General features: G+C 35.2%; 4 protein-coding genes across 4 annotated transcripts; all 4 read right to left on the reverse strand.

Annotated features, from left to right (window-relative positions):
* Positions 1-2,544: 2,544 nt before the first annotated feature.
* Positions 2,545-3,419, reverse strand: LOC131876391 (18.1 kDa class I heat shock protein-like). The gene is made up of 2 exons (XM_059221615.1): positions 3,007-3,419; positions 2,545-2,911 (listed from the first exon to the last, which is right to left on the reverse strand). The coding sequence occupies exons 1-2, from the start codon at positions 3,227-3,229 to the stop codon at positions 2,631-2,633; spliced, it is 504 nt and encodes a 167-aa protein (XP_059077598.1). The 5' UTR covers positions 3,230-3,419; the 3' UTR covers positions 2,545-2,630.
* Positions 3,420-6,074: 2,655 nt separating this feature from the next.
* LOC131876392 (class I heat shock protein-like) lies at positions 6,075-6,848 on the reverse strand. Its single transcript, XM_059221617.1, has 2 exons — positions 6,565-6,848; positions 6,075-6,469 (listed from the first exon to the last, which is right to left on the reverse strand). Exons 1-2 carry the CDS (start codon positions 6,683-6,685, stop codon positions 6,189-6,191), a joined length of 402 nt encoding a protein of 133 aa, XP_059077600.1. The 5' UTR covers positions 6,686-6,848; the 3' UTR covers positions 6,075-6,188.
* Positions 6,849-11,328: 4,480 nt separating this feature from the next.
* On the reverse strand, positions 11,329-12,071 carry LOC131040736 (17.6 kDa class I heat shock protein-like). The gene is made up of 2 exons (XM_059221618.1): positions 11,702-12,071; positions 11,329-11,609 (listed from the first exon to the last, which is right to left on the reverse strand). Exons 1-2 carry the CDS (start codon positions 11,922-11,924, stop codon positions 11,329-11,331), a joined length of 504 nt encoding a protein of 167 aa, XP_059077601.1. The 5' UTR covers positions 11,925-12,071.
* Positions 12,072-15,336: 3,265 nt separating this feature from the next.
* On the reverse strand, positions 15,337-15,924 carry LOC131875650 (uncharacterized). Its single transcript, XM_059220255.1, has one exon. It carries the CDS (start codon positions 15,704-15,706, stop codon positions 15,350-15,352), a length of 357 nt encoding a protein of 118 aa, XP_059076238.1. The 5' UTR covers positions 15,707-15,924; the 3' UTR covers positions 15,337-15,349.
* Positions 15,925-16,434: the final 510 nt, after the last annotated feature.

Consider the following 16,434-nt stretch of genomic DNA (forward strand, 5'->3'; position numbering starts at 1 on the left):
ATAATTTATAATTACAATTTGCTACTATCAACTCTCTGTTGGTTAGAATTCACTTGCTCCATAGGACTGAAGTTGAGTACATTCAATAACACTTATTACTTACATGCTAGGCTAACTAAGAGGCTAGCTAGAAAATCAAACTTAGAGACAGAGGGCATGGAAAAGAAGTAAACATGATAGCACAAGACAGCATGAGTTTAGAACTTCGAAGTTATAAACACAACTTGCAATCCTCAAGGGTTGAAGCATATTCACAATGGCCATTTTGTTCTGGAGCATTGTCATTAGGTACAAAATTTAAACAGACAATCTGCCCAAGTTTTGATCAGCTTTAAATCCCCACCAAAGACAAGAAAGTCACATGGAGCGCAGAACAAACAATGCAGTGCCATGGGCAATAAACCTTCAACTATTTTGAGATATGGTGCAGCGAATGTAAAGCCCACCAGCCCGAATACTTGTCTGAAGGAAATATCCAGCACAAGGAGGAGCTGAGACAAAGATAAAGGCAATGACAACAATGGGAGCTTTGGAACAGGGGATGACATCAGACTGCATAAAAGTCATATAGTTAAAGAGCGGTGGCATTGACAGTCTGAGCATTGCGGTTAGTGTGGTGGTCAAGTCTAACCGTAGGGGACGGTGCACAGACAGAGTACATGGTCAAACAAATTGACAGATGTGAGACTTTAAAAATGGACGCTGCCATTCTGGCTCCAAAATGCTTACTTTCGTGTTATGGGATAGTAGGAGACAGCGGAGTTTTCCGAGTTCTATCGAGATTTTAGTCAATCGCAGTCGTTAATTGCAAAATCGACGGTGTAAAGCGCACGACTAACACACGTGTTAGTCAATCCGTACTGCCATTTTTTTCCAGCCAGATAGACGCGTCCCACGAAAGTAATCGTGCGACAATACATTTTAGAACCAGAATAGCTATAACCCATAAAATTGTCTATGTAAAATTTTCGATTCAAATGTAAGAAATTCCCAACATAAGACTCTGAAATCTGGTAAGGAGTTCCCCACATAAATAGGCTTTGGCTAAATATATACAAATTATTAACACCCCCACATAAATAGGCTTTGGCTAAATATATACAAATTATTAACACATAACACTACTTGGTGGCATGTACTGTCACTCAAATTTGATTATATTTTCATGTCCTTAGCACCATATTAGGAATAGAGTTTTCTTAATATTTAAGAACATAATATCATATTGTTATGTTCAAATCATTCAAACTTTATGTTAATTAAGGGCAAAAGTTTATGTAACCATTAATAAAAGTATAGATTATTAAAAGAATATGATGGTGTGTGATTGTCAATGAAAGTAAAAATAATTAAGAGAAAAGGATGGTGTGATAGCTATTGAAATTATACTGAATTCAAACATATCCTACTGTCATTTAATTATAAGAATTTTAGATAAAACATGTGTCATTGACATAATTAGTATTTTAGAATTAACAGTTTAAGTGTTACATTCAATGTAACCATCGATTCATACTCACCCTTGACCTTTCTATCTCTTTCTTCAAATCTTTGATCTCCCTCTCTATCTATATCTCATTATCTACATCTCTCACTTAGTCACTCCATCCCTCCCTTATCTTTCTCTCTCCTCTATGTATATATCTACCTCTCTCTTCTCTTTATATATCCCCTCTATATCTTTACCTTTCTCTCTCTCTCCTATTTCCACCTCTCTCTCATTATTTTTCTAGTTCTCTATATCCACTTTTAACATCTTTCCCTCTTTCCATATTTCTTTCATTGCATTCCTTATTTATGTCTCTTGTTTGCGTCCGTTGTTTATCTCTCATTTTCTCTCTAATTTTAGATATCCACTTTTAACATCTTTCCCTCTTTATATATTGATCTCTCTCATTATATTCCTTATTTAAGTCCCTTGTTTATCCATTATTGACTACTTCCTCTCTCAATGCATCCCTTGTTCATCCCTATTTTATTCACTTATCCATTATAAACTACCTTCACATCATCAATATCTTGGAAGACTTTTAGTCAACCTCAAAAAAGTAAATTAAAGGTAATTACCCATTAATTTTAAATTTTCTTAAGTTAAAAGCTACGTTACTACCATGTAATGTGAACGAAAGAAATTTTTTATTTTTATTTTCGATGATATTAATTTTTTTCTAATTGCATACAGAAATTAAAGCAGTAATTACATCAGATTTTCAGGGAAAAACTCAGTAAGGTAACAGAGCTGGCATGAAAGCAGTCTCCAGAAATACTTGAGCAGAAGATAAGGGTGTCCAAAACTATACAATACCAGAAATAATCACCACGGAAATCTGGAATTCTGAAATTTATAATGTATGGCTTTGAGAAGAAATCGCCGTATATATCATGACCCTGCAATCTCAACTAATCTTTATCAAAATTTCATTAACAAGAATGTTCCACACCATAAGTCTATGAAAACATTATATGAAATAGACACTACTCATAATTGGGCACTGAAACAAAAACCGTTATATATTTAAAATCCAAGAAAAGGGTACAAGACGTAGTGCTTTATAATATACCACAAATGCCATGACACTCTCCTAATAATACCCAAATCTGATACATTCACACAGTCCGATTCTCATATTCTAAGCGCTGCCAATGCCAATGCTTTTAACGTCGCCGCCATTAGCAGCATCAGGCTGTGTTTTGGGAGCGTTCACAGTCAAAACCCCGTTCTCAAGCTTTGCCGATATGCCGTCCACATTCACATTTTCAGGCAGACGGAATTGCCTCATAAACCGCCCGCTCGACCGCTCAACACGGTGCCACTGATCCGTCTTTTCCTCCTCTTCCTTGTGCCTCTCCCCGCTTATTCGCAGGGTATTCTTCTCCACCAAATCGATTTTCAGATCCTCCTTCCTCAGTCCTGCAATCACCAAAATAAAATTAAAATCTTTCAGACACACCGCTGCAATGCAAATAATAAACTCTGGAAAGAGGGGCGAAGAGATTAATATTTACCTGGCAAATCGGCGGTGAAGACATGAGCTTCAGGGGTTTCCTTCCAGTCGACCCTTGTGTTGGCCACGGCCATGGCGTCCCTTGAAAATGAAGAGGCCGCTGTGGGCACACTGAAATCCATGGCATCCCACACGCGAGAAATTGGAAGCCACGGATCGAAGAGGTTGTTCTCCCATGGATCCCAAGCGCTGATGCCCCTTCCGAAAAATGGAGTCAAAGCCATACTTTTCGCAATTAAAGAAGTCGAAAATTACAGAGCTTGCAGATGAATAGAATGCTGCTGATTATCTTGATGATGATCCATGAGAAAGATTGGTTTCAATTTATACATGAGATGAGAGGGTTCGAGAGAGAAGGAGATTTGGGGCGAAGATTTGAGACTGGTCTGAACTGTTCTCGATAGTTCTAGTAAGTTACAGACGGAATAAGTTCGTTACGGTGGCTCCCAAAAGAGGATTTTATTTATTTTTGATCTCCAAAATGCGTTCCTAAATTTTGGGTTGTCAAGCGTGTTACCTTTGAAATTTGAAAATATATATATTTGAGTAGAAAATATAAAATGGGGGAAATCGGAAAACTAACAAATTTGCAGAATTTATTTTTACAGGAAAACAGAAAATTATTAAAAAAAATAAAAAACTGTACCTTTTAATTATTATTATCAGAAAATAGAAGAAGGGGAAGTTGAAAAATTAATGAAGTTATAAAGATTAGTTTTATAAGACAATAGAAAGAATTAAAAACAAAAAATCATTTTCTCAAGTAATGAATTCTTGAATACTGTCAATCTTATAGATACAAGAAAAAAAAAAAAAAAAGAAGACAAAGAATGGAGAGGGACACCTAGCAAATAAAACATTAGAATTTCATTTTGTGTAAGAACAAATCTCAACTTAGACCCAACTAATGTATTACCATTATCTTGTCTTGAACTATTGAACTTGCCCTCTAACATATAGTACAAAATCCAATATAGAATCCAAGGTGAATACAAATACCATCCAATTTCAAACCCAAAAGCTCATTTTCAATTATGTGACATTCTAGATTTGTACATATTCTTTGGTCATAGAGCTAAATACTATCCTTTTCACTTTCTTATAATGGAAAATACACTTGTCTAAGTTATCAATCATCAATTATCGTTAATTAATCTAATATTGCTCGTATGTTTTTGGATTATATGAATTTCTAATATTGCTCGTATGTTTTTGGATTATATGAATTTTTTTATCATCAATGTTTTAGATCACAAAAACAAAAGAATGTAACATCATCCTCACTAATTAGACTATAAACCTTTAACAATTATATCTGTGTGTGTGTGTGTTTAAGTATTAAAAATACATGTCCCATTAATATATACCACTCAATTAAATATAAATGACACTTTACAATATATCTATTAATATTTTTATTAGATACTTTACTATATATCTATTGATACTTTTATTAAAACAATTAAAAAATTATATTTTATCCATAAATTATAATATTTCAAACCTCAATTATTGAATCCATATTCAGAAGAAATTATGAACTATGAAAGAATCTTTCTTCCTTTCTTTTTTAAACCAATCAAACTCCACTAGCCTATTTTCACACGCCATATTTTCAATATAAAAATAGTCTGAGGACAAGAGTAAGGATGATCGTCTTCACAAACAGACGGGGAGATTTATGCCACATAACTCGTTCGCCACTTCCATTGAACTCGTATTCTTCATCATACTAGTCTGGGAGCCTGATTGAAATGGAGAAAGAAGCAAAATATATCTACTCATATTCCAATACTTTCTTTATGAGCAAATGCGATCATTCTGTTTAAATTTGGTCCATTGTTAGGCTAGAGCATAAGAAATGGATTCAGCTCTCAAAGTTTCGAACATGTCCAACTGGGGCAATCCTCGCCTTAAAATTGTCAATGTGCAAGAGATTGCAAGAGAACAACCCCAAACTGTACTAGAAAGGTACATTAGATCAGAGGAAGAGAGAACCGGAATAGTAACAAAACTTCCTGGTTAGTTGAGAATCCCCGTGATTGACATGGCCAATCTCTCCCAAGGAGGATTTCATAGGAAAGAAGAGATCTGTAAAATTGCCAAGGCATGTGAAGAATGGGGTTTCTTTCAGGTACTGAGCATACCCACTAATCAAGTATGCATTTATCTTATATTATTACTAATGGGTGTCTTTTTAATTCAATTTCCTTAATGTATAGTAATCAAATAGGCTAATTACTAGCAATGGGTATTTGTTTTGATACAATTTCCTTAATACCCATGAATCCAATGGGCTTCTATGTTGTGTTACTACTAATGGGTATCTTTCTTTACATATTCATCTCTCTCATTGCTTCCTTATTTATCTCTCTTGTTTATCTTGTTTGTGTCCCTTGTTTATCTCTCTCATGACATCCCTTGTTTTATATCTCTCATTATCTCTCTAGTTTGCATATCCACTTCTAACATCTTTCCCTCTTACTTATGTCACTTATTTATCTCTCTCATTACATCCCTTGTTTTATACATTTATCCATTATAGACTACATTCACATCATCAATATCTTGAAAGACTTTTAGTTAACCATTAAAAAAATAAATAAATAAATAAAATAAAAATAAATACCTATTATAGACTAACTTCACATCATCGATATCTTAGAAGACTTTTAATCAACCTCCACAAAAGTAATTACCCGTTAATTTTAAATTTATTTATTTATTTTTTATGATTTAATTGGATAGAGAAATTAAAGCAGTAATTACATCATATTTTCAGGGAAAACCTCTGTAAGGTAAAAGAGCTGCCATGAAAGCAGTCTTCAGAAATACTCCAAAACTATACAATAACAGAAATAATCAACAAGAAAATCAGGAATTCTGAATTATAATGTATGGCTTTGAGAAGAAATCACCGTATATATTATGACCCTGCAATCTCAACTAATCTTTATAAAAAATTTCATTAACAAGAATGTTCCACACCCCTAAGTCTATGAAAACATTATATGAAATAGACACTACTCATAATTGAGCACTGAAACAAAAACGGATATATATTTAATATCCAAGAAAAGGGTACAAGACGTAGTGCTTTATAATATTCCAGAAATGCCATGACACTCATAATAATACCCAGATCTGATACATAAAACTCTCACACAGTCTGATTCTCATATTCTAAGCGTTGCCAATGTCAATGCTTTTAATGTCGCCACCATTAGCAGCATCAGGCTGTGTTTTGGGAGCGTTCACAGTCAAAACCCCGTTCTCCAGCTTTGCAAAAATGTCGTCCACATTCACATTTTCAGGCAGACGGAATTGCCTCATAAACCACCCGCTTGACCGCTCAACATGGTGCCACTGATCCGTCTTTTCTTCTTGTTCTTTGTGCCTTTCCCCGCTTATTTGCAGGGTATTCTTCTCCACCAAATCGATTTTCAAATCCTCCTTCCTCAGTCCTGAAATCGCCCAAAAAATATTAAAATCTCTCAAAAACACCCCTGCAATGCAAATAATAAACCCTGGAAAGAGGGTTGAAGAGATTAATAATTACTTGGCAAATCAGCGATAAAGACATGAGCTTCAGGGGTTTCCTTCCAGTCGACCCTTGTGTTGGCCACGGCCATGGCGTCCCTTGAGAATGAAGAGGCCGTTGTGGGAACGCTGAAGTCCATGGCATCTTACACGCGAGAAATTGGAAGCCATGGATCGAAAAGGCTGTTCTCCCATGGATCCCAAGCGCTGATGCCCCTTCCGAAAAATGGAGTCAGAGCCATACTTTCACAATTAAAGATGCAAATAAGCCGAAAATTACAGAGCTTGCAGATGAATAGAATGTTGCTGATTTTCGTGATGATGATCCATGAGAGAGATTTGGTTTCAATTTATACATTAGATGAGAGGGTTGGCGAGAGGAGGAGATTTTGGGGCGAAGATTTGAGACTGCTCTGAACTGTTCTCGATAGTTCTAGTAAGTTACAGAGGGAATAAGTTCGTTACGGTGCCTCCGAAAAGAAGATTATATGTTATCTCGAAAATGTGTTTCTAAATTGTGGTATCAGTAGTGGACACAGTTTCAATAGTGGACATTTTTTTGTCAACCCATAATTTCAATAGTGCACATCTTTTTGTCAACCCAATCCTAGTACTAGAATATCACATGTACCAATAGTGGATAATTTTGCACGCCAGTAGTGGTGCACAAATGGGCTAATTATAATAAAAACATGTCAAAAAAGGTGATCACTATTGGGGCATTTGTTCACTACTATTGCAAATTTTGAGTTATCTACTTTTGGTGCAAAGGAGTTCATGTATGGGTAATCACTTTGAAATTACCACTTTTTAACCTTTCAACACATAACGATTTCCACAACGTGCATACAACCAAAAAAAAATTGAAATCCGACATACGGTTTGAGAGTTCTATGTGCGCGAAGTTAGCTATGTCCACTACTAGTACCCTTTCCCTACCTTAAAAAAAAATTATATAAAATGAGGAAAATTGAAAACACAAATTTGCAGAACTTATCTTTATAAGAAAACATAAAATTATAAAAAAATAAAAAATGGTATTTTTTAATTATTAGAAAATAGAAAAATGGGAAAAATTAAAAAATTGACAAATTTAAAAAAATTAGTTTATGAATAAATAGAGAATTATAAAAAATAAAAAATTGTCTTTTTAAAGTATTATAAGAAATTTATAACTTGTGTAAAATTAAGCTCATCCTCGTACTTTACCTTTCCATATACACACATTTTCTTACACTCTTAGCCCCTACCTTATTCTCATGTGTGCATGTATCTATGGGCAAAAGCATGGAGTTGTGTCACACTTTGGGCCAACTGAGGGTAGTTCGGCTGCTGAACTACCCTTGGGCTGTGTGGTGCCTCGTGGCACCTATGTGGCGTTAAAAGTCCGATCGAATTGTCGGTTTTATAAACCGATTTTTCATCGATCGACACTCTTTTGCACCCTGGGGAACTTTGGGAGTTCGGCCGGACTCACAAGGAGCTTATTTCCAGCCCTCGTTTTTCTAGGTAAGTTCATCTTTATTTCTTTTTTTCTTTTTGGTTTTGTATTTGTAATTTAAAAAATTAATATATTTATTGTTATAATTTTTTTAATTTTATAGTTTATTAAATTTTTGAAAATTTTTAGAATGAAAATACTAGAAAAATGAAGAAAAAAAAATTAAACCTAGTAAAATTTGAAAATCGACACTATGAAACTATTAGAAAAATATACACATATACCTATTAATAATTAAAAAAAATCATTTTCTCATTACCCTTACATATAAACTATAAAAAATTATAATCAATACACCACATAAAAAAATAAATCCTCATATTCATACAAAGACATAGACACATACACCAACACTCACACCCACACCCACACCCACACCCAAACTCACATGCACATACATACAAATACACATACACATGCATACATAGATGTAGATGTGTGTGCATGTGTATGTGTGTGTATGTATGTACGTGTATATGTATGTATGTGTATATGTGTGTGTATGTGCACATATGTGTGGGTATGTACGTATGCATGCATGTGTATGTGTATGTGTGTATGTGTGTATGTTTGTATGTGGGTGTATGTGTGTGTACATGTATGTATATGTATGTGTATATGTATGTATGTGTGTTTATGTGTGTATACATAGACACGTACATACATATTGATACACATACATACCCACATATATACATACATACATACACTAACATGCATATATATAGACATACATACACTCATACACATATACACACACATGCATACATACACGTGCATACACCTACATACATACACACACACATGCACACATAAACACGCATACATACGTACACACACATACATCCACATACACACATACACATACACATGCATGCATACATACATACATACACACAGACACATATGTGACTCATGTATGTGTGTACATATGTGTGTATGCATATGTATGTGCACATATGTGTGTATGTGTATGTATGCATGCATGCATGTGTATGTGTCTGTGTGAATATGTGTATGTGGGTGTATGTGTGTGTGTGTGTGTATGTGCATGTCTATGTGTATGTACATGTATTTAATTTTAATGTTTCTTTAAAGTAATTTGTATCAAATGTTTCAATTACTTCAAATTGTACTTTAAATTACAATTGCATCATTTTCAAATATGTTTGAATTTGTTTAAAATAGTTTTCAGTATTAGTTTGAATTATTTTAAAATAGTTTTGAATACTTATTTTTAAAATTCTTTCTTTTATAACTACACATACAGATATTTTCCATATGGCCGATCATGCATCAGATGGTAGTGTTCATTGCGAGGGCACTGACCAGACATCTAGACAGTCTTGTCGAATGCCCTCCAGTGATAGTGATGTCGAAACCATTGAGGACCTACATCGTGCATTAGACCATCTTGAGTCCACATTAGATTTCACCATTGTCCAACCAAATAAGGAAAGGGCACAAACTATTAGGGATGAGTTACTATGTATGATTGACACTATTTAGACATATAATCCTTATGATGATATGTTTGTCGATTATTTCTATGCCTCCCTTTCTCGTAGCGTGACTAGCATGGTGAAATGGGAAACCGTGAGCAGGGATATATCTGTCACACAAGTCCTTATGGTGTTCACCCATTATCAAGGTCCAAGGCAACGTAAGGTTAGAGGATATTTACTTACCAGATGCACTGATCTAGTTGTGGCACCATTCATATATCCTAGATGGTTGGCAACTCATCATATGTGGCCACAGAAGGATGAGTTGCCACTTTATTTCTGCAAACAATTGTTTCCAGAGTTTCATATGGGCTTACAGGTCAATTATACATCTATACCAACGAATGTTGGGCGGGGGAGATGGAGGCTCAATGATAAATATAGATGACATGATGCATCAACGCTCATTAATAAATGAACATTAGTTGGTCCAAACCTTTTGGTTCTACCAATACATTTGGAGTTATCACAGGCAGTAGATGCAGTAGCTGATGATGTCGGGTAACATATTTGTTGCAGTCACATACTACCATTCCGCAGGCTACAAATGTGACATCCAATAGTGGCGCCGATCCCTATGTCCGTGTAGATATCACATTTCCACTTGACGTTGCATGGTTGACAGAGGTTGATCCTTTGTAGAGGATGAGTGCATTTTTGTCTACCGATTTATTGGATTCGTATACACTTATTTCTTCAATTCTTGGGAGCCCACTCGAGGATGTACCAACATAGGTGAGACAACATGTAGAGGGAGGTGGATCTACGAGCCATTGTGGTAGAGCATCTCAGGATGACATGGGGAGAGAGGAGAGAATTCTAGTGCATCCTACAAACCCTCCACTATATACATTAGTTGATTCGACACCTCCTCCTCAACCTACACCAGCCAATCCAGCTCATGGTCATTGTACCAATCTACTCATTCATGGTTTAGAGGATGCATCATTGGGGTTTTAGCAAGATCGGGAGAGCCTTCGAGTCTCATGAGGTAAACATTGTTTTTTCAGTAAGGTCTATCACTCAAATTTGATTATATTTTCATGTCCTTAGCACTAGAGGTCTATCACTCAAATTTGATTATATTTTCATGTCCTTAGCACTAGAGGTCTATCACTCAAACTTGATTATATTTTCATGTCCTTAGCACTAGATTGGGAATAGTTTGTTTTAAATATCTACCAACATAATCAAGGTTGGTCCACAAAGGTACTATAGAAGAAACTTTTTATCAGAGTCCAATGCCATATCATTTGAATTTTTTATTTTTTATTTTTTAAATTATGTTAAGTCATTCACTTTTATGTTAATTAAAGGCAATGGTTTATGTAACTATTTATAAAATTAAAGATAATTAGGAGGACATGATGGTGTGATTGCTAGTGAAATTATATTAAATTTAGAGAATAGGTAGATCATTATCTTTCAATTATTAAAATTTTAAAAAAAAAGGCATTTCATTGGAATACGTTAAGAGGTACATTATGTCATTTAATTATATTTATTTTAGATCAAATATGTGCCATTGACATAGAATTAGTATTTTAGGGAAGAGAAAAAATTCAATGTGATCATGGATTCATATTCAGATTTCTTAAAAGAACAATTGAAAGAGAGATAGACAATGCTCATAATTGAACAAGTTATATATTCAACATCCAAAGAAAGGGTACAAGTAGCGCTTTATATTTCAGAGATGCCATGACACCCTTATAATACTACCAAAATCTGATACATAAATCTCTCACATAGTACGATTCTTATATTCTCATATATTCTAAGCGCTGCCAATGTCAATGCTTTTAACGTCGCCGCCATTAGTAGCATCAGGGTGTGTTTTGGGAGCTTTCACAGTCAGAACCCCGTTCTCCAGCTTTGCAGAAATGCCGTCCACATTCACATTTTCAGGCAGACGGAATTGCCTCATAAACCGCCCGCTCGACCGCTCAACACGATGCCACTGATCCATCCTTTCCTCCTGTTCTTTGTGCCTCTCACCGCTTATTCGCAGAGTATTCTTCTCCACTAAATCGATTTTCAGATCCTCTTTCCTCAGTCCTGCAATCACAAAAAATAATTAAAATCTTTAAGACACCGCTGTAAATGAAATTATAAACCCTGGAGAGAGGGGCAAAGGGATTAATAATTACCAGGAAAATCGGCGGTGAAGACATGAGCTTCAGGGGTTTCCTTCCAGTCAACCCTAGTGTTGGCCATGACCATGGCATCCCTTGAAAATGAAGAGGGCACTGTGGGCACACTGAAATCCATGCAGTCCCACACGCGAGAAATTGGAAGCCATGGATCGAACAGGCTGTTCTCCCATGGATCCCATGCGCTCATGCCCCTTCCAAAAAATGGAGTCAAAGCCATACTTTTCGCAATTGAAGATGCAATGAAATCGAAAAATACAGAGGTTGCAGATGAATAGAATGCTGCTGATTATCTTGATGATGATCCATGAGAAAGATTGGTTTCAATTTATACATGAGGTGAGAGGATTTGAGGCGAAGATTTAAGACTGCTCTGAACTGTTCTCGATAGTTCTAGCAAGTTACAGAGGGAATAAGTTCGTTACGGTGCCTCCCAAGAGAGGATTTTATGTTATCTCGAAAATGCGTTCCTAAATTGTGGGTTACCTTAAAAAAAACTATATCTTTGGGTCGAAAATAGAAAATAGGGAAAATTGGAAAACTAGCAAATTTGGAGAACTTATTTTTATAAGGAAACAGAAAACTATAAAAAATAAAAATAAAAGTCTTGAAAATAGAAAAATGGGGAAAGTTGGAAAATTAACAGATATGCAAAAAATATTTATATAAAAAAATATACAAATAAAAAATTAATCTTTTTAAGAATTATAAGAAATATATATAACTTGTGTAATGTTAACTCACCTTTTTCGTACTTTACCTCTCCATACGTATACATATTCTTACACTCTTATTCCCTACCTTATTCTCATGTGTGTGTCACATCTATGCATTCTTCATAGATGTACATTTATATCATTCGCCTATGCACTTCATTTATTAGCCACCTAGATCTAATTGTTCATCTACCTTGAGATATTTTCATGGTCATAGGGTTAACTCCCTAAAGAGACACAAAATTTTATTATCTCTTTCCAATTTAATTTTAAAAAAAAATATTCTTGATTTGCCCTATTCATCTTCCTACCCCAAGCCAACAAAACACACATCTTGTGAAAATTGGTGTCATGCGCTAGAATTCAAAGACATTCAATACATTTATTCCACTTATCCAAACATCATTTAAAATATTCTCATCCCAAAGTAGTAAATAAGTAATCAATAGTGACACACTTAGATTTGGTACATTGAAAAGAGTAATGAATTTGGATACATCATCCTAGAATGTTTGATTCGTGTCTTCTAACTTTGTACACATTTCTAGCGATTGACCTCAAAAAACTTACCTCCTTGCAATACAATGAAATTCCTTTCTAGTTAATCTTAAATAATATCAATCTTGTAAATATTGAAAAAGGGCAAAGAACATAGAGGCACACCAAGTAAATAAAATATTACCATTTCACTATGTGTAAGAACAAATCTCAACTTAGACCTAACCTATCTATCGCCATTATCTTGTCTTGAACTATCGAACTTGCCCTTTGACATAGTACAAGTCCTATATAGAATCCAAAGTGAATACCAATATCATCCAATTTTAGACTCAAAAGCTCATTTAGAATTTTGTGACATTCTAGATTTGCACATACTCTTTGTTCATAGAGCTAAATACTATCCTAAATTTCTTAACGTGGAAAATACTGTTAAGGCACAAATTTGCACCCTACTAAACTATAAGTTTAGCAATCTGGCCTAACATGGGATTCACTTCTGCATGTGGGCAATGCGCAACTTGAAATGAAACCTCCGATTCCTAGGCCGGTTCCTATTGGATAATCACCTGATACTCTCTAATATTGGACTAACTTTGCAGGGTAAAGGATAAGAAATTACAGAAATGGTACTTAAAACTGAACTAAAATTAACTAGAACCTGATGATACACCAAAATGTGAGAGACAAATAAAAAAAAACTGATCTCAGTCTACAATATTCTACTTTAATTGATAAACACTTATTTCCTATTATAAGTTTGCATAAGTATTTCATAATAAGGTCTTGAGACGAACCAATGAGGAAATAATAATGTTTCACTCAAAAATTTTGAACTTTAAAACACATACTATGACCTGCAAACATACATACGTTCCTATATTAAGGTACTGACTGAGACAAGTAAACAAGGAGTAATATAACTCACAAATTTAGCTTCATCAATCATGCTTGTACACAAAAAATTGGAAGGATAACAAGGTTTGATTCCATAGAAAATCGCTCCAAAAGATGTTGTTTCATATATTATATCTCCAAATCTGAGTTACAGAATCTGTGCAAAAGAAATGCTAAGGACAAGAAAACTGTCTCTGAAAACACTATTCTTGCATAAATCTGAACTAACTACAAATGAAGTGTCTTCAGGCATTAAGTACAAAAACCCCAACTGATTGGGTCGGATGCAAGAAAAGTGCCTCAAAAAGAGGAGTCTAGAAGACACCAAAGAGGGCTACAAACATGGAAAAGTCTTCCTTAATAAATAACCAACCCAAAAGATCACTAGAAACAGCCTCAAAACGCTTAACCAAGTAATAAAAGCTCCCCAAAATGGTGGAAAAGTCCAACTTCGACCCTTTACCTAAAAGTGCTCCAACCTCCCTAGATTCACTCCATTTGGTTTCAAACAACCTCATGTTCCTATAAAAATGTTCTTGTCTCCAAAATTATCTCAACTCCTTTTGAATATTTCCCAAGTGGTTATGCATGATCCTATATGCTCTCCTTATGTCTCCAAACTGAAAAGACTTCTTCAATGAGAGCCTTATCTCTCCTGAATTAACTCCTCCTTCAAAACTAAGTCAAAAGACTTAGTCTCCTTCTTGCATATGGATACACCTTTTACATTTCGAATAATAATATTCAATTACAATTTATAATTGCATTGTAATTAAATACCTTTTACAAAGAAATACCAGCTTTTAACCAAGAAGGAAAACAAAAATATAATAGAAATAAAACATATTTGACATATTGATAAACATCTATTTTATCGAATATGTTTGATTTTTATTATATTGCATATTTCATAAGCCCAGCGGACTTGAGGGAGAATATAATAAATGACAAAGGGGTTTTTGTTACCCTAAAAGTTTGCACTCCATCATATTCTTCTCATTTTGCAAAATGCGAATAACAAAGAAGGTTCTCGAGGGTTTGGTGCCGCCATTGATATTCTGATTTTTTCACGAGGGTTTGGTGCCGCCATTGACGAAGGGTGCTGGGCTTTCTAAGTCTTCTCTCTAAATGCAAATCGTGTTCTCTACAGGTATGAAAATGACTCCTTCTTGCTTTATTTTTATTACTGATTTTTGCAAACTCTTCATCTTTTGTCTTTTGCAACAAATGCATCCCAATCTTCTTGTTTCACATATGATGGTTTCTTAGGTTCTACACCCCTCTCAATCTCTTTCTTAATTTGCAACATTAGCTTGTATTTGTGTTGTCGGTAACAGGATGAATTTTTTTTTTTTCCCTAGTATACTTCTTGTTAAGGTCAAAATTAAACCTCTCTGTTAAAACATTTAATACTGCTTTGTAGTCTTCAACTGGAACATCTCCAATCTGATTTCAGTCAGCCCTTAGAGAAAAAAAAGGGCTTGAAACTTCAATTCAGAAATCACCTGAAACCCTAATTTAAGAAAGTAAAACCCTATCTAAAACCACCCTTTACAAGACTCCCACTGGCAAGGAACTTGGCAACAGGAGGCGTGAGAGCAATGGTTATGGGCACGCGCACAGGAAAAAGCACCTTATTACATAGAAGTGCAAGCATCAATGCTCCCCCGCCCGATACTAGCACATCAGAACCCCGCTTTCTCATCTCTTCTGTCCCATCTCTAGTTCCACTCAATATTTCTTCATCCCCAGGCAACCGATTTGCAACTTCATTTTCTTTCGCTGTCTCCTCCTTGGAATGACTATGAAGACCTATTTTGCCAATCATAGATTCCACATCTACATTGTTTTTAATGGCAACATAAAGGCCCGCTATAGACATGGCAGACATAGATAAATGAACTCCTAAACCGACTTTACCGTATTTGACAAACAGCTCTTTCAGTCTACCCTAAAACGCCATTGGAGAAATAAGACTAATGAGTATCAGAGAACATCAAATGTGGTACCAACGAGCTTATCTCGATGAGCACAATACGATATTGAAGGCGTTTCTGTCCCTTAGACAGACGAAATAGCCATTAATTCGACTTCTTTCGCAACCCCGTTCGCCTTTTTTTTTCATCTCCATCTTCTGAACCCCATTTTCCAGAACTCTTTTTGACAGCATCTCGCAATCCTGTAACAATACCCAACTTGTAATTGTGTCTGGCAATCCTCGTATATGAGCTTTGAGTGGAGAGTTCTTTATTCTCTTTGTCAGCTGCGGTTTTGGAAGGATTATAATTTGCAGACATTATTGTAATTCTATTGAATGTTGCTGCAAATGCAAAGCCAGAGCAATCTGCATTTTGTTTGATACCATAGAAGATAACCTGAAGAGGTCGATCCCTTCTGGTGTATTTTCTAGTGAAATATTGTGTCAAAATTGTCTGCAATAACATGGGCAAGCTCAACTACCCACTGTTCAATCCTTCCAATTCTATCAATCTTTCCTTTGGATCTCAGCTCAACCATGCGCATACCCCCAGCAAGTGCTTCTGAATCTTTGAGTGCCCCATTCATCACCTCTGCCTGTTAGATATGAATTATGTCCCGTGTATATGAAGTAATGAGACA

This window comes from Cryptomeria japonica, chromosome 5, assembly GCF_030272615.1.
Source record: "Cryptomeria japonica chromosome 5, Sugi_1.0, whole genome shotgun sequence".
NCBI classification, from domain to species: Eukaryota; Viridiplantae; Streptophyta; class Pinopsida; order Cupressales; family Cupressaceae; genus Cryptomeria; species Cryptomeria japonica.